The sequence below is a fragment of the Carcharhinus amblyrhynchos genome, chromosome 1, assembly GCF_965287045.1.
Source record: "Carcharhinus amblyrhynchos chromosome 1, sCarAmb.v2.hapA, whole genome shotgun sequence".
NCBI lineage: Eukaryota > Metazoa > Chordata > Chondrichthyes > Carcharhiniformes > Carcharhinidae > Carcharhinus > Carcharhinus amblyrhynchos.
This window is the reverse complement of record NC_137324.1, coordinates 139,706,891-139,729,214: the sequence shown is the minus strand read 5'-3', so window position 1 is coordinate 139,729,214 and position 22,324 is coordinate 139,706,891. Positions and strand designations below refer to the sequence as shown.

Genomic DNA, 22,324 nt, shown 5'->3' with positions numbered 1-22,324 from the left:
TGCATTGCCACTTTCAGTGACCTGTGCACCCAGATTGAGATTCCAATCAATACTTTTAAGGGTTCTGCCATTTACTGTACATTTCCTATCTGTATTAGACCTTCCAAAATGCATTACCTCACATTTGTCAGGATAAAACTCCACTTGTCACCTCTTCACCCAAGTCTCTAACTGATCCATATCCTGTGTCCTCTGATGGTCTTCATCGCTATCTGTAAATCCACCAACCTTTGTGTCGTCTGCAAATTTACTAACCAAGCCAGTTACATTTTCTTCCAAATCATTTATATATATTACAAACACCAAAGGTCCCAGCACTGATCCCTGAGGAATACCACTTGTCACAGCCCTCCATTCAAAAATGCACCCTTTGACTGCTACTCTCCGTCTTCCATGACCGTGCCAGTTCTATATCCATCTTGCCTGCTCAGCTCTGATCCTATATGACTTCACCTTCTGTATTAGTCTGCCATGAGGGACCTTGTCAAAGCCTTACTGAAGTCCATGTAGACAACATCCACTGCCCTACCTTCAATCATCTTTGTCACTTCTTTGAAAAACTCAATCAAGTTAGCGAGGCATGACCTCCCTTTCACAAAATCATGTTGCCTCTAACACGTCCACTTATTTCTAAGTGGGAATAAATCCTGTCTCAAAGAATTCGCTCCAATAATTTCCCTACCACTGGTGTAAGGCTCACAGGCCTGTAATTGCCTGGATTATTTTTGCTAACTTTCTTAAACAAAGAAACAACATTGGCTATTCTCCAATCCTCTGGGACCTCCCCTGTAGCCAGTGAGGGTACAAAAGATTTCACTCAAGGCCCCGCCAATTCCTTCCCTTGCCTCTCTCAGTATTCTGGGGTATATTCCATCAGGCCCTGGGGACTTGTCTACCTTAATGTTTTTCAAGAACCCCAAAACAACCACCTTTTTGATCTCAGTGTGACTCCAACTATCCACACACACTTTCCCAGACTCATTATCTATCAAGTCCTTCTCTTTGGTGAAAACTGATGCAAAATACTCATAGCCACAATAGTCCATTAGTGCACAGCAAGAAGATCCCAGGTTTTATCTTTAGTCTGCACTGTGTTGGTAGATCTCAGCCGAGTCAGAAGAATACTACAACTGAACTCAAGGTCCCAAATTACTGAAAATATGAAGATTCCCATTCCTGATGTGAATAAATGTGGGATTAATGTCGAAAACAGAGATTGGCTTTGGTTCTGATCTCCCAAGACTGAATAATCTGTTAACATCAAGATCCAATTAAGTTAAGGCTTAAGTGCATCCTGGAGAATTGCCAGTACTCACTATCAAGCAAAGATGGAACTGAGGAAAGATCAATAGTCATTTCTGCATTGCTACCTGCTCTACCTCAAACACTGAATTCCAAAGTATCACACACGCCAACTCCATTGAAGTTTCCAATTTCTTTTCAAATACTTCACTACTATTTGGCTATGTGTCAAATTTAACACAGTACTTGCAAGAACTGCTCCCCATTTCTTTTGAATTCAACTGGCTGTTGCAGCTCTCCATTCTCTATCAATCTAGATGGTACATTTCAATTATCAACAGTGAAGATTCCTATATCATTTCTGCCAGATAACACCATCAATCATTATCCTCTTGCTAGCACAAATTTAAAACAACATTATCAAACCAGAATTGCTAGAATATGCACTACACACTGACAAAACTGTTACAAACATATTTTCTACAAATCGTGTTTTCACTAATGATTCCAATCAATTTTATGAGAAACCTGCTGTAACATGGACGCCTCCAGACTCTGTTGTTACGCCATCCAATGCACTAAGGGAAACAAGACAAACCTTTGTATCATAACTGGACTGCAACATAAATAGATAAACTGGACTGCAGCAAAGCAAAAACCAAATCCAAGTTTGAGGAAAAGTTGAATTGGTATCCCTCAGATGATACAATAAACTGTTAAAAAATGGCCAAAGTTTTTCCACCACCCAGTCCAGCATTCCTTTCTCAATCAACATCTAAGAGATCTTGGATTCTGCTAATGCATAGAATGGCTGCCATGTTCAATTACAAAATACCTGTTGATGCATTTCAAAGAAATTCAAAGAAAATAATAAACTATGTAAGTGTGACTTAATTCTTTTAAATAGGTATCTGAATGTTTTAAAAATAACATTTCCCATTCTATTTATGTAAAGTTTAATGGAGCATTATAAATAGCACGCATATAGAATAATAGAATCCCTACAATGCAGGAGGCCATTTGGCCCATCATGTCCGCACCAACTCTCTGACAAAGCATCTTACTCAGGCCCAACCCTTGCCCAATCCCAGTAACCCCATACACTTATTATATTACTGCTTCAAATGTCCACATCTTGGGACACTAAACAGCAATTTAGCATGGTCAATCCGCCTAAACTGTGGGAGGAAACTGAAGCACCCAGAAGAAATCCACACAGACCATGGGGAGAACATGTAAATTTCTCACAGATAGTCACCCAAGGCTGGAACCTGGTGCCAAGTCAGCAGTGTTAACCACAGTGCTGCCATAGGGTTTTTATGTATACGAACCCATTTCCATTTACTCAAATATAATCAATGTTTGATCCATATTGACAAGTCTTTCTTACTGCCACACAGAATTCCATAACATCTCCAATGGACTAAAAGGCAATGGCGCAACTAAAACCAGATCACACAGTGGACAAAGTACCAGATTCAATTGCTGGTCTGTGCTAAGTTAGTTGACTCCACATGAAATGTTGCAGTTAGCAACATCACACGAATCTCTGAAAGCAGAAGGGCATGTTAGTAGGGTGGTGAAAATGGAATGCGGGGACACCTGCTTTTGTCAGCTGAGGCATAGATTACAAAAGCAGGGAAGTCATGTTGGAGTTGTACAAAACTTTGAGTACAGTGCGCAGTTCTGGTTGCTACACGATAGGAAGTATGTGCTTGCACTGGAAGGGGTGCACAGGAGATTCACCAGGATGCTGCTTGGGATGGAACATTTAAATTAAGAGAGGTTGGGTGGGCTTGGGTTGTTTTCATTGGAACACAGAAGACAGAGGGGTGACTTGACTGAGGTGTAAAAGAAGGACATGGGCAGAGTAGATAAGGAGCAGCTGTTCCCATTAGTTGAAAGGTCAATCACAAGGGTTCACAGGTTTGAGTTGAAGGGCAGGAGGTTTGGGTGGGACGTGAGGAAAAGCTTTCTTACCCGAAGAGTGGTGACAGTCTGGAATGTGTTGCTTGGGAGGATGGTAGAGGCCAGTTGCATCGCATCCTTTAAAAGTACCTAGACGAGCACTTGGCATAGCATAATATTCAAGAGTACAGGCTAAGTGCTGGTCAATGGGATTAGGTGGGACTTCAGGTGTTTCTTGTGTGCTGGTGCAGTATCAATGGGCTGAAGGTCCTCTTCTGCATTGTAAGATTCTCTGATGTGATACCATAGAATAACATAGCACAGATAGCCTGTGCTGGTTCTAAAAACAATTAGTTAGCCCCCCTCCTCCACTTTTCTGCCATATTACTGCAAGTTTTTCTCCTTCCAAGGATCTATCTAATGCCATTTTGAAGCATTCAATATGCTAATAGACAAAGCATTCCAAATTCTAATTATTTGCTGTACAAAAAAGTCTTCCCTTCCATCACCTTTGCTCTGTCAACTAAGTCTGTGTCCTCCATTTATTAACATTCTGCCATTAGGAACGGTTTCTCTTGCTTTACTAAAACCCTTCATGTTTTTAAATACCTTCTCTTAAGTCATAGGCCAGGCTGTCAAGCCACCATGAATCTTTTCACAACAGTTCAAATTAGTTTCCAAAAATAGAACATAGAAAAACTACAGCACAAACAGGCCCTTCAGCCCACAAGTTGCGCCAAACATATCCCTATCTACTAGGCTTACCTATAACCCTCTAAGTCCCATGTACTTATTCAAAAGTCTCTTACAAAACCCTAGAGAATCCGCCTCCGCCTCCACCACCACCGCCAGCAGCCTATTCCATGCACCCACCACCCTGAGTGAAAAACTTACTCCTGACATCTCCTCTGCACTTACTCCCCAGCACCCTAAATCTGCTCTTTATTCCCCCAGGAATTGAGCTGTTCAAAATAAGGATCTGGGCCAAAAGAAATTAAATATTTCATAATTAAAACAAATTAATTCTCTCAAAGCCATATAAGCATTGTCATTTACAGCTCAAAAGGCAGCCACCTGGCCACTGAATCCACTGCAGCTCCCCTCAGAGCAATTCACTAAGTCCACCTTGCTCACTTGCGTCCACAGCCAGTTTGGTTAATTTCCTTGAACCGCCCATCTGATTTCCTTTCAAAATCATTGACTGTTTCTGCACCCGCCACTCTTGTGGGCAGAGTTCTATGTCATTGTTTGAAGAAAGTTTCTTCTTCACATTTTTCCTCTACAACTCTTGCTCAAAATCTTAAATCTGTCTCCTCATGTCCTTATACTACAAGGAACTGTTTGTCTTTGTTTAACTTACCCAAACCTGTCACTGTCTTGTCAGGAATGAGAAGGAATACTTCTCCAGTTTTCTGGAGAAAAACAGCTCCAAATAACACTCAAGATACTCAATGTGATCCAAAACAAAGCACTCCTCTTGACTGGAACTCCATCCATCAACTTCAACATCCCTCCGACCCACAGTGGCAGTGTGTACCCTATACAGGATGGTACTGCAAAAACCCACCAAGGCTCCTTCAACAGCAGCTTTCAAACCCACGCCACGGTGGCTCAGTGGTTAGCACTGTTGCCTCACAGCACCAGGGACCTGGGTTTGATTTCTGGCCTCGGGTCACTGTCTGTGTGGAGTTTGCGCATTCCCCACGTGTCCTCCAGTTTCCTTCCACAATCCAAAGATGTGTGGGTTCAGTGGATTGGCCATGCTAAACTGACCCTTAGTGTTAGGAAGACTAGCTAGGGTTATGGGGATAGGGCCTGGATTGTGATCAGTGCAGACTTGATGGGCTGGATGGCCTCCTGCTGCAGGATTCTATAGGATTCTATGAATTCTACTATCTGCAGAGACGATGGAAGTAGACATATGTAAACATCACCATCTGCAAGTTCCCTCCAAAGCCACACACCATCTTGACTTGAAACTGTTGCTGGGTCAAAATCCTAGAACTCAGGCAAACCCCAGAGCACTTTATAAATGCAGGGTGAGATCCTTTTTCAGGTTCTCCCCCATTTATTTTTAATACACTTTATCCATTTCAAACAGATAAAATAAAAGGATAAATTACAAACTCAAAGTTGCCAATCAAGCTAACACTCCAACTCTAGTCTTCAGATTGCCTGTACCTAGTTCACCTATCGCTGCAACAGAGTTCCATCTCCCCAGCCCTACACTCAACTCTGGAATACCTGTATAACAAAGACACTTATGTCAGACTCCTATTTTTTGACTGCAGCTCAGCCTTCAACACTATCATTCCAAAATAACTCATCTCCAAACTCTGTGGCCTAGGGCTCTGCTCCTCCCCCTGCAACTGAACCCTCGACTTCCTAACCCATAAACTGCAATCAGTAAGGTTAGGCAACAACGTCTCATCCAAGATTATCCTCAATACTGGTGCCCTGCAAGGCTTTGTCCTCAGCCCCTTTCTATTCTAGATGTTCAGATCACCAACAATCTGTCCTGGACTCTCCACACCAATGCTAGTCAAGAAAGCTCACCAACTCCTCTAATTTCTCAGAAGACTAAGAGAATTCCACATGTCTGCTACAATTCTCACCAATTTTTACAGATGTGCCATAGAAAGCACTCCACCCAGATGTATCACAGCTTGGTATGACTCCTGCTCTGACCAAGGCCGCAAGAAGCTACAAAGGGTAGTGAACGTAGCCCAGTCCATCATACAAACCAGTCTCCCACCCACTGATTCAGTCTACATTTCTCACTGTCTCAGAAAAGCAGTCAGCATAATTCAAGGACCCCACACACCCAGATATATTCTCTTTTCCCCCTTCATCCATCAAGAAAAAAAATACAAAATCCTGAAAACAAGCATCAACAGATCCATGAACAGCCTCTTCCCTGCTGTCAACAGACTGTTCAAAAGTTCTATCACATATCAAGCTGATCTTTCTCTTGACCCTACCTGTAGCTGTAACACTATATTCTGCACCCTATCCTTTTCCCATGTACTTAATGTGCAGTATGTTTTGCCTGTATTACATGCAAGAACAATGTACTGTATTACTGTACCCAAGACGTCTGACAATAAAAATCAAATCGAAGCAAACTTCAGCCTGCGTAAACAGATGTTCACTAAGTACTCTATTGCTAAGTTTTGAAGTTCAACGAAGCATTTTTAATGAGGTCTCTATTTCAAGCTTTGAACCTTGAAACTGACATAACCTCAGAGAAACCTTTAGGGAGGAATGAAGATTTCTTGGGGCTCGTGGGAAGAGCAAAATGATAATGGGATTCAAGACAGCATCAGGAAGAGAAAGGCTATGGCTTAGAAGAAATAATGTGAGCAATTGGGTGGGGAAGGGAACACACTTGTAGTGGGCAAAATGGGATCTGCTGAGGCAAAGTATATGCTTTCCTGAAAAGTTCCATTAGAAAATGGAGGCCAAGTCTTCGGTAGTATCTCTTCCCATTGCACCACTCACTCACGAGGCAATATTTAACGTCCTCCCCAAGGGAGCTTTTGAGGGGGGTAGTCATTTATTTGAGTGACAAGATGGCAGGTGGGGGCTCTGCCATCTTCCCACTTCTGCCCCAACTGACTCTGGAGCAAGATGACTTGTGGATAGTCTTCCCACCCTGCTACCAACTGAAGTCCTGATGCAGGCAATTAATGCCCCAAGGGTCTCGTTTCCAAGAGTACTCAATCTACAGCAGAAGGGGATTCAGGGATTCACTATGCATGAATCACAAAAAGCAAAGTATTTGCCTGCATGCCCCCAAGGGAGGTGTTTCATTCAAAGGCCTCATTGAAGAACCATGGCATTCGGTAAGGTAGGGTTGGGGAGCTTGGTCCCAAGGAAGGCCCATTACTGTCCACTTGAATGGCTGATGAGCACTTAATGTATCAGGCCTTCCTTCATCATCTGCATTTACACTGCCAATCATCGTAAAGCAAAAAACAGCATATCATGGTAAGATAGAAAGAATGGTAGGAACCCAGTAGAGGCTAATAACTAAAAAGAAAAATCGAATTTCCAGTTAATAACCAAATGGATAACACAAGATTTCATAATTTTAAGCAATTTACTGTAATAAGGAGACAAAAACAGCACTGACTAAACATGAATTTTTGAAGATTAATTGAACTTCAAATTACAGAACCAAACTTTTGACGACTGGAAAAACACACCTTCAGGTATATGTTACACTATCCTTTAAACAGGTGTTCAATTCCTCCAAGATTGATCCAAATGATGTTTTGCTCCTGAGAGTTTTCCGTTCTTATCCTTTCTTAATCTGGTAGCTTCTCACCCCAAGCACTGTCCTTTACAGTGGGAGTATTACTGAAGGTCTCCTGTCTAGCGCAAGCTAGGTGAATCTTGTCACGAGTTTAGTCTTTTCAATCTGAATACAAGTTTCACCTGCATTCCGGCATACTGAAGCATAGAAATTTTCAACCTCTTGCTGCTCTCGCTCTCTTCTGAACTCTTGCAAACTAACTGCATCGGAGGGTTTTCAGGGATGTCTTAAAAACTCTATCAAAACCTTGAGAATTGAAATCTTTTTCATTGTATAACTAAACAGACAAATTAAAGCACACTTGTCATAACCTGACACCCCCAACAGTTTTCTAGGACTTGAGACTCGGTCTACCCACTATTAGTGCACAGGCTGCTGCCATCATCTCCAACCAGCAATATGCTGTACTTCTTCCCAGTTAAACAGTCTGGGTCTTTATATCTTTAACAACTAAACATGCCAGGCTTGCTTTTTTAAATTCATTTACAGGAAGTGGGCATTGTTGGCTAAGCTAGCATTTATTGCCCATCCCTAATGGCCCTCGAGAAGGTGGTGGTGAGCTGCCTTCCTGAAATACTGTATCCATGCAGTGTAGGTACTACCATAGCATTTAGGGAGGGAGTTCCATGATTTTAAGCCAATGACAGGAAAGGAATGGAAAATATTTCTAAGCCAGGATATTGAATGACTCAGAGGATAACTTCCAGGTGGAGGTGTTACCATCTGTCTGCTTCCCAGCTCCAGTCATGGGTTTAGAAGATGCTACCTTAGCCGTCTTGGTGAACTTCTTCAGTGCATTTTGTAAATGGCACACACTGCTGCCACTGTTCATCGGTGATGGAGGAAGTGAATGTTGGCAGAAGTAGTGCCAATCAAGTGGGCTGTTTTGTCCTGGAAGGTGTCAAACTTCCTGAGTGTTGTTGGAGTTGCATTCATTGAAAAAAGTGAAGAGTATTCTAACACTGCTCTCAGGCAGATTTCAAAACAGCTCACACGACCCCCTTCATTTTCTCTTAGATTATAGATTTAGTTCCAAAACATGAATTGACAGACCTCACAATTGTAGCAAGAATGCAACTTAAGACCAACAAATGCATATGGGTGAGACCATATTCTCCCATTTACCGTGCATATGCTGAAGAGATCACCTGTTTGTTTTGAATCAAACTTTCAATATCATCAGTCCATCTACACTAGTATTGACTAGGTCAGTGGTCAGGTCTCATTAAAACAGGAATAAAAGAATTGGAAGCAAATAAAAAAGAAGACAAATGAGTAGTTAATTGCATAATTTGAGGAACACTTATGCTAAAAACCACTACAGTTGAGTCGCATGCAGCTTGTCAATTGCTTTTTTTGATAACTGCAGCAGCAACTCTACGTACCTGACAATCTCAAATTAATGCTAATGCCAAATGCTTTAATGTTATGCTTGCAGCAAAGATAAATTTCTAAAAATATAGAAATGGTTGATAAAATTATTTATTTTTCCAATCTATATGTAAATGCCAATTCTCAATAGAGAATTTCTTTTCTCAGAATGATTTTGTAACTGCAGTGAAAGACTTCATGGACAAGTCACTGAGAATAAGTGTGCTTGACTTATAAATAAACTTGAAATGGAAACAGAAATATCCTTCACTCAAGCTACTTAAAGGAGCTGATCTGATTTATTCAAGCTGTCAGACCAAAACATCCAAGCCAAGCAAAAGCAAGAAATTAAAGTCAAAGCAATGGATCCCAATAAATATTTTATATTTACAAATATATTTCTAAGTTTCAGGAAATATTTTTAAAATTTTACAAACATATCTTCTCATTTGTCAAAATGTTGAGAATTTTAAATTGATTTAATAAATTGCACTTGGAAATACCTAAATGTTATGAAAATATCTTTAATTCATCATGGAAAAGGTTGATCAAGAAGCAAATTGTCTTTGAATCTCAAATGTGATGGTTAAGATCTGGCTTTGACAAGAATGTTATATAACCCATCCGCCCAAAAAGTAGTAGGAACTATAAATTCCTTTGCAACACGTAAATCGTGAAGAACAGCAGCAACCACAGAGAAGTGATAACTCACATGCTTTGGCAATTTGTTTCCTTAGTAAAAGCGGCACTAGATGGGCCATCCAATTGCAAATATTGATTCATTTAGGAAGTTCCCAAACATTTTTGTTGAAGCAGAGTTTCATACGCTCATTAGACTCTTGCCAAGGATCAGACTTTGCCCAACTGTAATCTCTGGACTATAAAAGATTTTTACGTATGTTTTAACATGACTTATGAATGCACTCAAAAGTTTTGTTTGTGAAAGTGAACAACACTTTGTTTCAGAAATACAGGCCGCAATTCTCCCATCCAGCGCAGTGGGCCGGGAGATTCGTGTGTCGGCCAATTTGCGGGGTCCACACATGCGTTCCTACTGCAATAGCATCTCCCAGCATCAGATTTCCGGTGATGTCAGCTGAATGCCAGAAATTGGCAGGGAGATGCCAAGACCATTTAAATTGTCATTTAAATTTCATTAGCGGCCTGGGACTGAAGCTTCCGGGCCAGAATGCTTCACTCCAGCCGGGATTATGTTAGCTCCCTACTAATGGGGACCTAGCAGCCCGATCCCACTGAAGTGGGAGGGGTGGCAATCGGGGCCCCCAGAGAGTGGTGGGGGTGCCCCTGGGCATTGGTATCCTGGCAGTGCCAGTCTTATCTCCCTGGCACTGCTCAAAAAGCAAAGTGCCAATGCCCAGGGGGCACCTTGGTATGGCCCATCAGACACAGGGCAGGGCCAATTGGTGGGTGTGGCAGGGGTCCCAGTGCCACTCTACAGACAGGATCGATGGGGAAGGAGGGAGCGAAACAATCAGGGCAGAGTACGTGGCTGCCAGGGGGTGGTTGGGGCAGAGTGTCAGGTGGAGGACTTCCATATTTAAATGTGGAGCAAAATCTCTCTGCGTGAACTCTAACGGCAGAAGAGTAACCACCACTGCATCAGTATGACTTCACTCTCTAAATGTTCTCTCCAATGGAAACTGCCAATTTTTTTGTGTTAGGCTAAGAACTGAATTGCACCCAAGCAGCTAATGCTAGACTTGAGTAAACCACTGCACCATCCATGCTTCTTCTCCCGATCAGTGAATCTATTATTCTGCCATATATTTCCTACAAACCTGACATACACCTCATTACACTTAGTCAGATACTATTCTGAGGAAATATGTTATGGATGTTATAAAATTATAAAACAAACAATTAAGTCAATTTTAATTAATTTCCTTGACAAGCAACAGTTTTTAATCAGTCAAAAAGTAATCCAGCTGGGAATGAACTGATGCTTGTCTAGCACAATAATTTTTTTTGAAGCAATAATGACCATCCATCGGCCAAGGTCAAGGTCAAATTGACAAAATCCCCTTTGTTCACTCGCAATATCTCTCTTAAGAATGACAATGCATCACGCCAGAAAGAACATTCTGATCAACTCCTCAAACGCGAATCCACAGTGGCAATTGGTACTTTGCAGATTATGGCTTAGCAGTATAATCTGTTGGTATACATCCATCAATAGGGAAAAACAAGCAACAAAACAGGTGGAAAACAACAATGCTTGTGGCCCTGGTGGTATTTCAGCTGAGGTTTCCAAAATTACTGGATCTTTGCTCACATCATTCCATTCATTCTTAAACATTTGAGAGGAAAAAGAACCTACCTCCTATTTCAGAAACATGACAACAATAACTATTTTCAAGAAGGGAGACAAATCATGCTGTAGAAACGTTTGCAATATTTCTCTTGTCCACAGCAGGGAAAATCTTGACATGTTGTGATTCACCTACTGCCTGTGGTTGAGGAAATCTTTGAAGAGACATCGTGCAGCTTTAGACTTTCTAGTGGAACCTTTAACTCAGCTTGTTGCCAGGCAAATCCAAAAAGAAAGTGTTGAGAACACCACCAGGAATTCTTCATCGCATTACTGACCAGATCAAAACATTTCACTCAGGCTCTGTGGATTGTGCTCCAACAATCTGGATGCCCATGGAACTTTTCTGGGACCTATCCAAGGACTGGGAGGTACTTGTTCTCAATTGCTCAGAATAAAGACAATAGCATGACTGTAACTGTCTTGAGAGAGAGAGAGATTGGAAAGAGATGTCTTCAAAATTGAGTCCAGGGTCAAGGTTGCACGATAGCCCCATACTATTTACAATCTACCTGACGGAGGCTATTTACCCCAAAGATCAACTGCCCTTTGGTGTGAGTATTAAATATTGCCTAAATGGAAAACTATTTGACCTCAGTCACTTCCCTGCCAAAAGTAAACTGCCCAACATAGACATATATGACCTACTGTTTGGAAATGGCTGGAGTTTCATTGCCCACTTTGCACCAGCTTTGCAACCCACTCCCGATCTCTTCAATTTGAGAGTCATGGCCTGACCTCGAATATTTCTAAAATAAAACTCGCATCACCCCATATGCGGTCAGCCAAATATTTCATGTCCCATCTGGAATATGTTTAGCACTTGGCAGCCACTTCTCTCAAAAGACCAGCTTTGATGAAGATATCCAACACAGGATCAGCTGTGCCAATTCAGCCTTATTCAAACAACAATACTGAATGACAACGAAGGCTTCTACAAACTAACAGAAGTCCTAGAGTACAAAGCAGTTGTTGCCACCATATTACTGTTTTGAAGCATTCAGGCAAAACCCTTGCAAAATCAACTTCGAAGGACTGAATGCTGTATCAAAATAGCTAAAAACTGTCTCTCCCATCAGGTCCAGTTTCTTCAACTCTTAAATGGTCAACAATCCAGCAGAGTGCAAAGAAAATGCCTGAAAGATACTCTGAAGCTCCCCTTGAAGTGCTGCAGCATTAACATTAAAGAGTGGTGACAACTTGTCCGTGAAGTTGCGTCACACTAAGTCACAATGCATTAACAATGAGGCGGAGTGGCAGCAGAAAAGGAAAGAAAATGAAAGAAATCCTGCACTCCAGATCCCACTACCTCATGGGACATTCTGACCCATGTGCCCAAAGATCTGCGGTCAAGAAACAGCCAGCTCAATGCTGAGTAGACATCATATTTGAATTGATGGCAACAAATACTCAAGATTAAGATAAGAAGGCCCAGCATGAGATGTGAATATTAATTGTTTAGGCTGTGACATCATTAAATTAATTGAACAAAGAACAATACAGCACAGGAAACTGGCCCTTTGGCCCTCCAAGCCTGCGCCGCTCAAGTTACCAACTAGATTACTTGTTCGTATCCCTCCATTCCCAGTCTGTTCATGTGGCTATCCAGATAATTCTTAAATTATCCCAGCATGTCCACCTCTACCACCTTGCTTGGCAGTGCATTCCAGGCCCCCACCACCCTCTGTGTAAAATACATCCCTCTGACCTCTGTGTTAAACCTTGTCCCCCTCACCTTGAACCTGTGACCCCTTGTGTTCGTCACCTCCGACCTGGGAAAAAGTTTCCCATTGTTCACCCCATCTATGCCCTTCATAATTTTATATACCTCTATTAGGCGCCCCTCATCCTCCATCTTCCAAGGAGAACAACCCCAGTTTACCCAATCTCTCCTCATAGCCAAGACCCATACCAGGCAACATCCTGGTAAACCTTTTCTGTACTCTCTCCAAAGCCTCCACATCCTTCCGGTAGTGTGGCGATCAGAACTGTTCGCAGTATTCCAAATGCAGCCTAACCAACATTCGAGATAGCTGCAACATCATACACCAACTTTTATACTGTATGCCCCGTCCTATAGAGGCAAGCATGGCATATGCCTTCTTCACCACCTTCTCCACTGTGTTGCCACCTTTAAGGATCTGTGAACCTGCACACCCAGATCCCTCTGTCTATACTCCTGACGGTTCTGCCAATTATTGTATAGCTCTACATTAGTTCTACCAAAATGCATCACTTCGCATTTATCTGGATTAAATTCCATCTGCCATTTCTCTGCCCAATTTTCCAGCCTATCTATATCCTGCTGTATTCTCTGACAATGTTCATTGCTATCTGCAAGTCCAGCCATCTTTGTGTTGTCTGCAAACTTACTGATCAGACCAGTTGCACCTTCTTCCAAAATCATGTATATATTATATATATTATATATCACAAACAGCAGAGGTCCCAATACAGAGCCCTGCGGAACACCACTAGTCACAGACCTCCAGCCGGAAAAAGACCCTTCCACTGCTACCTTCTGTCTATGGCCTACAGTTGCCAATTAGTAGTCACATGTAACTGCTCTCTTTAATGAGCTGACAAGGGATACTACAAATGTACACTTTCGATTGTCCATTCAATCCAATGGTTGTCTTGTGGGTGCACGTTACCAAGACAAAATGTTCAAAACTCATTCCTTTAGGTGCAGTGATTGTAATGATAGCAATGAAGATTTCAAAATACTATAACAATCTAATATTTTACATTCCTATATATGATAGGAACAGTGAGATATGGCAGACAAAATTTAGCTGTGGGACACTAGCTATGCCTCATTTTATATTGATGTGTGCATTCGCAACGTACTTGTTAACTGTTGTTTGTTTAAAGTAAAATTGCTGTGTGTCATTGTAATGTTCACCCAGATCATTCAGCAAAAAATCATGTTGCTCGATCGAGTAATAAGAAAAAAGCAAAAGCAAAGTGTCCTTGCAGTAAAACTGCATGCTGGGTTGGATTTTACCAGCCTTCCAAAAGGAGTTGAAAGGTGGGGGGAGGATGTGATGTGAAAGGAAGGCTGGGGAGTGGAGTCACCATTGTCCTCCATCATTGCAATAGTGGGAATTTGGAGGATGATCAACCTCTTTGGAGGGATTCAAACCAGGAAAACTGAGCATGGATTTGGGAAATGACAATATACTAAATAAGATTGGAGATGGGGCAATTGCTTGCAAGGATGGAAGGGTTGCTTTTGGGAGGAAAGTGTGATGGCAGATTTGAAGCAGAGAAGAGAACCAGTAACCATCTTGGTTAATATGTGAACGAGGAAGGAAAGGTGGGTAGTCAAGTAGCTTGGTAGAAATAGCAAGGGAGCAGGAAGTGTGTCCCACGCACAAGATGACCTTGGACAGGCCATGAGGCTAACATGAACTCAAGAGGGAAATTAGAGAAAGGTAACAGGTTCAGGATAGGAAGGAGCCTTAGAGGAAATTTGGCTCAATGGATTAGCTGAAGAGAGAGGTGTGCAAATCCATTTGACCATGTTGTCTTGATCTTGGTGACAAGTCTATGACTTCTTCACGCTTGCTGGCGGAGACAGTAGTTTAAGACAATTTAGTTTAAATGTAGTTTAAGACAATTGTTTGCAGTAGAGAAAAGAGTAGCCTGGCTTTACCTTATACAGCAGCACTGCATTGGTTCAATAAGGATCCCTAATATGTTCATGCACTTTACCGTTAGACAAAGTCACAAATGAAACCTCAATTAGATAACATTCGGCTAAACAAAACTGAAAAAAAGCAATAACAAATAAGAACAAAATGCAATGATGATTCATTTGTTGTCTTATTTGTTTTAAGACACACACTGTTGGAGAACAATAAATATCAGTTAGCAGTAATCAAATCTATTCTCAATGAGGATCTTATAATGCGTTGACCTGTCCCTTAATAGATCTACACAGCTCACGAAGGATAAATAGTTTCTGAAGGGTGATTAGTAATATTTTTATGCTTTTACCTTGAGTCACACAATAAGTTTACTGGAACAAACCAGGGAAGAAACAATCAACTGGAATCAACTCACCTCAGCTGGTGGCTCCTGGTCATTTCTCCATGATGCATCCGAACCTTTCTCTCTGTTTTAAAAACAAAGTTCATAAATTTAATAGAAAATATTAAACACCACTATTAAAAACGTTAAGAGTGTCTAAAATGAACTCCTCATTGTAACCCATTATGTGACTTGGTCTAGAATTAAAGGTGAGATTAGGGGGAAAAGACTTGAAGAGATTGGTTAGCATCCAAAATTCTCTGCCATAAATGGCTACTGAAATAAACAGTCCACAAATTAGTTCAAGGGGAAATGAGATAATTGCTGGAAAAAAGAAATGGTTCATGGGACGACAAAAACAAATATAGTCTTAATATGTTAAAAGGCCAGGTTCAATGATAGCACTATCCATAATTAAACTCTTTCAAAGACAGAATTTTTAAGCATGTTGATTCCTAATTGAGTACCCAATTAATTATGTAGCATATTCAACTTAACACTGCTTTGAAAGAAAAAAATCTTGCTTGACACTATTGTGTCACTGACATAGGGTAATATATGTTGATAGTCTAACAAGCTTCTAAAAGAAATCCCAGTCATCTCTGCATTATTACATGAACTTTTAATCTAAATTTGTGCAACGGAACACGGGACAGAAAAGCAATGATTAAAAAAAAGAACAAGATTTATAGAGGCACTTTTTTCAGCAAACATTACACCATTCATGGATTCTGGGACGAAGTATTTTGCCACACAGATAGGTTATGAAACTGTTTACACAATGGTGCTACCTCACAAAGCTGGAAAAAAAAAAGCTATCACATGTCAAAAAAACTGGCAATGATCATCCTGACTGCTTTCCAATATTGCTTTCACTATAGCTTCAGCAGAACATTAATTTCTGCTCCTTTCTACATCAAACTAAATTAAATTCTATGAACCTAAAAGTGCCTCAGCAATATATATGAATGATTTTTATTTTGCTAGAACTTTTAGATAGAATTTGTAACATAGGAACAGGCCATTCAAGCTCAACTGGTCTCTGTGCTCTGCAGGAGCTTCCTCTTACTCCATTTGATTAATGCTTTTTAACATAAACTTGAATTCTTTCCTTCCTGATATACTTACCAACCTTCCTTTTAAAGGCATTTAAGGTAATTGACGCGACCACCCAAGTTTTGCATTCACTTCACCCCCATAGGAGCAAACTCCTACAGTCCAGAAGGAAGCCATTTGGCCCATGGAGCCTACAACAACAATCCCACCCTGGATAAAAACAAATTACTGCATATGCTGGAATCTGAAACCAAAAGGGAAAATGCTGGAAAATCTCAGCAAGTCTGGCAGCATCTGGAAGGAGTGAAAAGAGTTGACGTTTCGAGTCCATGGGGAGAACATGCAAACTCCACATGAGCAGTCACCTGAGGCTGGAATTGATGAGTAAGGGGTCTCACAACACCACATTAAAGTCCAACAGGTTTATTTGTCAGCACTAGCTTCTGGAGCCTCAAGCTTTTTCTTCAGGTGAGGCTGCGAGGCAGCAATGCTAATCACTGTGCCACCATATCATTCCCTAAAGAGGTTTCTTCTGAATTCCTCATTTCGGATTTCCTACACAAGTGGCAACATCTTCACCACATTTATCCTACCAAACCCAGACATAATTTTCAAGATCACGCTCTCCACCTCTTTTCAGTTCTTCCTGATAATTATAAATTCACAGTCCTTAGTCATTATTATAACAAACTTGATACTCAAGTTTTCATTTTTCTGCCATGACTGGTTTAATTTACATTTTAATTTAGAACAACATAAGAAATAAGAGCAGGAGTAGGCCATCTAGCCCCTCGAGCCTGCCCCGCCATTCAACAAGATCATGGCTGATCTGAAGTGGATCAGCTTTCCCGCTTTCTCCCCGTAACCCTTAATGCCCTTGTCTATCAGAAACCTATCTACCCGTGACTTAAATATATTTAGCGAGGTAGCCTCCACCACTTCAATGGGCAGAGAATTCCAGAGACTCACCACCCTTTGAGTGAAGAAGTTCCTCCTCAACTCCGATCTAAAGACCACCCCCCCTCCCTTATTTTGAGGCTGCGCCCTCTAGTTGTGCCATCCTTTCTAAGTGGGAAGAATCTCTCTACCTCTACCCTATCTATCCCCTTCATTATCTTATATGGCTCTATAAGATCCCCGCTCAGCCTTCTAAACTCCAACGAGTACAGACCCAGTCTATTCAATCTCTCCTCATAGGCTAACCCCCTCATCTCCGGTATCAGCCTAGTGAACCTTCTCTGCACTCCCTCCAAGGCCAATATATCCTTCTGCAAATGCGGCGACCAAAACTGCACACAGTACTCCAGTTGCGGCCTCACCAGTACCCTGTACAGTTGCAGCAAAACCTCCCTACTTTTATATTCTATCCCCCTCGCTACAAAGGCCAACATTCCATTCGCCTTCTTGATCACCTGCCGCACCTGCAGACTGGGTTTTTGCGACTCATGCACAAGGACCCCCAGGTCCCTCTGCACCGTAGCATGTGGCAGCTTTTTGCCTTTTAAATAATAATCCCTCCTACTATTATTTCTACCAAAGTGGATAACCTCACATTTGCTAACATTATACTCCATCTGCCAGGTCCTTGCCCACTCGCTCAGCCTATCCGGATCTCTCTGCAGACTTTCCGCACCTTCCACACAATTTGCTTTTCCACTCATCTTTGTGTCATCAGCAAATTTCATTACCCTACACTCAGCCCCCTCCTCCAGATCATCTATGTAAATGGGAAACAGTTGAGGCCCCAGCACCGATCCCTGCGGCACTCTAGTCACCAACTGCCAACCAGAATAGCACCCATTGATTCCAACTCTCTGCTTCCTATTACAACCTCTATCCATGCTAACACTTTACCCTCAACTCCGTGCACCCTAACCTTCTGCAGCAACCTTTTGTGAGGCACCTTACCAAACGCCTTTTGGAAATCGAGAAACACCACATCCACCTGTTCCCCTCTGTCTATATGTTATAATTTATAAAATAACAAGATATGTTTAAGAGCAGGAAAGACATTGAGTCTTGCCAGTTGACAATCTCATCACACATCACATCTTTCAAATCATTTTGTCAGAAACATATCCCAGTATCCGTTTATCCACATCAACTTTTTTCTTCAAATTTACTTGTTCTAGATCTTGAGGAGTATAAGGACTGTAGGAAGGAACTTAAAAGGGAAATTAGGAGAGCCAGGAGGGGTCATGAGAAGACCTTGGCGGGTAAGATTAAGGAGAATCCCAAGGCCTTCTATAAATATGTGAAAGGTAAAAGGATAAGAAGAGAAGGGATAGGACCTATAAAAGGTGAGGGGGGAAAGGTTTGTGTGGAACCAGAAGAAATGGCAGAAGTGCTTAACGAGTACTTCACCTCAGTTTTCACAGTGGAAGCTGATCTGGGAGATTTTGTTATGGATTTGCAGCAGATGGAAAAGATTGAGTACGTGAATATTAAGGAGGAGGATGTGTTGGAACTTTTGAATTCTATCAAGGTAGATAAGTCGCCTGGACCAGATGGGATGTACCCCAGGATACTGTGGGAGACGAGGGAAGAGATTGCAGAGCCCCTAGCGATGATCTTTGCGTTGTCAATGGAGACGGGAGAGGTTCCGGAGGATTGGAGGATTGCGGATGTGGTTCCTGTTTTCAAGAAAGGGAACAGAGATAGCCCGGGAAATTACCGACCGGTGAGTCTGACCTCAGTAGTTGGTAAGCTGATGGAGGGGCTTCTGAGGGACAAGATCTACGAACATTTGGAGAGGTTTGACATGATCAGGAATAGTCAGCATGGATTTGTCAAGGGCAGGTCGTGCCTTACAAGCCTAGTTGAGTTCTTCGATAATGTGACTGAACACATTGACGAAGGAAGTGCTGTGGACGTAGTGTACATGGACTTCAGCAAGGCGTTTGATAAGGTCCCCCATGCAAGACTTCTTGAGAAGGTGAGAGGGCATGGGATCCAAGGGCCTTTGGCCTTGTGGATCCAGAATTGGCTTGCCTGCAGAAGGCAGAGAGTGGTTGTGGATGGGGCTTTTTCTGAATGGAGGTCAGTCACCAGCGGAGTGCCTCAAGGATCTGTTCTGGGACCCTTGTTGTTTGTCATTTTCATAAATGACCTGGATGAGGAAGTGGAGGGATGGGTAAGTAAGTTCGCTGATGACACTAAGGTCGGTGGTGTTGTGGATGGTCTGGAAGGATGGAAAAAGTTGCAGCAGGACATAGATAGGATGCAGGACTGGGCGGAGAAGTGGCAGATGGACTTCAACGCGGATAAATGTGTAGTCGTCCATTTTGGCAGAACCAACGGGATGAACGAGTACACTATCAAGGGCAGAAGTCTGAGTAGTGTTGAAGAGCAGAAGGATCTTGGGGTCCGGGTCCACAGGACTCTTAAATCGGCCTCGCAGGTGGAGGAGGTGGTCAAGAAGGCGTATGGTGTACTGGCCTTCATTAATTGAGGGATTGAGTTTAGGAGTCGGGAGGTAATGCTGCAACTTTATAAGACCCTTGTCAGGCCTCATTTAGAGTATTGTGCGCAGTTCTGGTCGCCTCACTATAGGAAGGACGTGGAAGCTATTGAAAGGGTGCAGAGGAGATTTACAAGGATGTTGCCTGGACTGGGAGGCATGCCTTATGAAGTTAGGTTGAAGGAGCTGGGACTCTTTTCCCTGGAGAGACGAAGGTTGAGAGGCGACCTGATAGAAGTTTACAAAATGTTGAGAGGAATAGATAGGGTGGACTCTCAGAGGCTATTTCCCCGGGTTGAAATGGTTGCTACGAGAGGACACAGATTTAAGGTGCAAGGAGAGAAGTTCAGAAGTGATGTTAGGGGTAAGTTTTTCACTCAGAGGGTGGTGAGTGAATGGAATCGGCTGCCGTCAGTAGTGGTGGAGGCGAACTCGCTGGGGTCTTTTAAAAGACTTCTGGATGAGTATATGGGGTTTAATGAGATTGAGGGTTATAGATAGGTCTGTAGGTTGGTAGGTGTTGATGTGATCGGCGCAACTCGTGGGCCGAAGGGCCTGTTTGTGCTGTAGTGTTCTATGTTCTATATGCTTTTAGGTCAGCTGGGTCTGACATGCCAAAATAGATGTACCCTGCCGGTCTTCATGATGCATGCCACATGATATCAAGAAATGCCTTGACAATATTCTGAACATTGAAGACTTCTGCTCCTGAACTTGCCACACCGCTGGCGAAGTTGTTCCAGTACAACTACACCACTAGCATCTACCCGACAATGTGGGAAACTGTCCAGGTATGTCCTGTACATGAAAAGCAGGACAATTCAAACCCAGCCATTTACTGCCCTGTCAGTCAAATTCTGATCATCAGCAAAGTGATGGAACGGGTCATCGACAATGCTATCAAGCAGCACCTGCTCAGCAATAACCTGCTCAGTGATGTCCAGTTTCGATTTTGCCGAAGTCACTCAGCCCCTGACCACATTACAGCCTTGATTCAAACATAGACAAAAGAGCTGAATGTCAAAGGTGAGCTGAGAGTAACTGCACTTGATGTCAAGATAGCATTTGACTGAGTATGGTATCAGGGAGCCTCAGCAAAACTGAATCAATGGGAACCAGAAGAAAACTCTGCATTGGTTTGAGTCAGACTGGCACAAAGGAAGATAGCTGTGACTGTTGGAGGTCAATCATCTCAGCTGCAGAACATAATTACAGGAATCTTTGGCCCAACGATTTTCAACTACTTTATCAAAGTGTTTCTTCCCATAAGGTCAGAAGTGGGGTTGTTCACTGATAACTGCACAATTTTCAGCAGCTCAAGTACTGAAGCAATCCATGTCCAAATGCAGCAAGACCTGAACAATACCTTGGGCTGACAAGTGGCAAGGCAATGACTATCTCCAACACTAATCCATCCAGCACCCTGAGACATTCAATGGGATTATCATTGCTGAATACTGCCCACTATTAACATCCCTGGGGTTAACATTGATCAGAAATTGAACCAACCATATAAATAGAGAGGCTAGGAATCCTGCATCAATAATGCACTGTCTCCCCCACCTCCAAAAGCAGCCTGTTTGACTGGTATCTTATCCACAAACATTCAGTCTCTCCACCACCAATGCACATCTACCATCTACAAGATGAACTGCAGGAATTTACCAAGAAACCTCAGACAGCGTCTTGCAAACCCACAACTGCTAACCATCTGTAAGAATAAGGGCAGCAAATATTTGGGAACATTACTCTCTGCAAGTTCCCCTCACCACAAGCCACTCACTGGACTTGAAACTATATCACCACCTTTTCACAGTCAATGGTCGAAAATCCTGGGACTCCCTCCCTAACAGTACAGTGGGTGTACCTATAATCACAGGGACTGTAGCAGTTTAAGGCGGCAGCTCACCATCTTCTCAAGTGCAAAGAGGGATGGACAATAAACACAGCAATACCCACAGATGGGTTAATGTCACACTATCTGTAACCCCCACAACTTGCCTGGGCTTGCAAAATCTCACCAATGGTCCTATCTCTCTTTAACCTGTGCTTAATGCTCTCTCCACTCACATTATCCGTACCTTTGAGACTTGATTACCTGTAAAGACTCACATTCCAACCATTATTTTGTAAATTGAGTTTATGTCTTTATATGCATTATTTCTGAACAGAACTCCCACTCATCTGATGAAGGAGCTGCAAGCACTCTGAAAGCTAGTGGCTTTTGCTACCAAATAAACCCATTGGGCTTTAACCTGGTATTGAGAGACTTCTTACTTAATGTGAGGTAGGTCCATTCAAAAGTCTGATGGCAGCAGGGGAGAAGCTATTTTCACCAATTACGTTAGTTTCCTCATAACGAGGCATTCCTAAAGCTCGCAGAGACTGGCACACCGGCAGAATTATGGAAAACACCAAGTCCTTTCAGACAAGGGAACGGTGGGCAACCCCTGGCATTCCCAAGAAGTAAAAGACTTTGCAACAGGAGAGAGAGAGAGAGAGAGAGAGAGAGAGAGAGAGAACAGGAGAGAGAAACAGAGCATCTCCAAAGCACTGCTTTCTAATCATTCTTTGATTTATTGTCACATGTATTAGTGTACAGTGA

The 22,324-nt window shown here is 42.3% G+C and overlaps 1 protein-coding gene across 2 annotated transcripts in view; it reads right to left on the bottom strand.

The window, feature by feature from the left end:
* The window catches only part of naf1 (nuclear assembly factor 1 homolog (S. cerevisiae)), a 195,620-nt gene that overhangs the window by 29,083 nt on the left and 144,213 nt on the right, over positions 1-22,324 (bottom strand). For both annotated transcript variants that reach the window (XM_080193425.1, XM_080193431.1), the window contains one exon: positions 15,237-15,288. In XM_080193425.1, the coding sequence (XP_080049551.1) occupies positions 15,237-15,288 (52 nt within the window). The remainder of the gene's footprint in view (positions 1-15,236; positions 15,289-22,324) is intronic.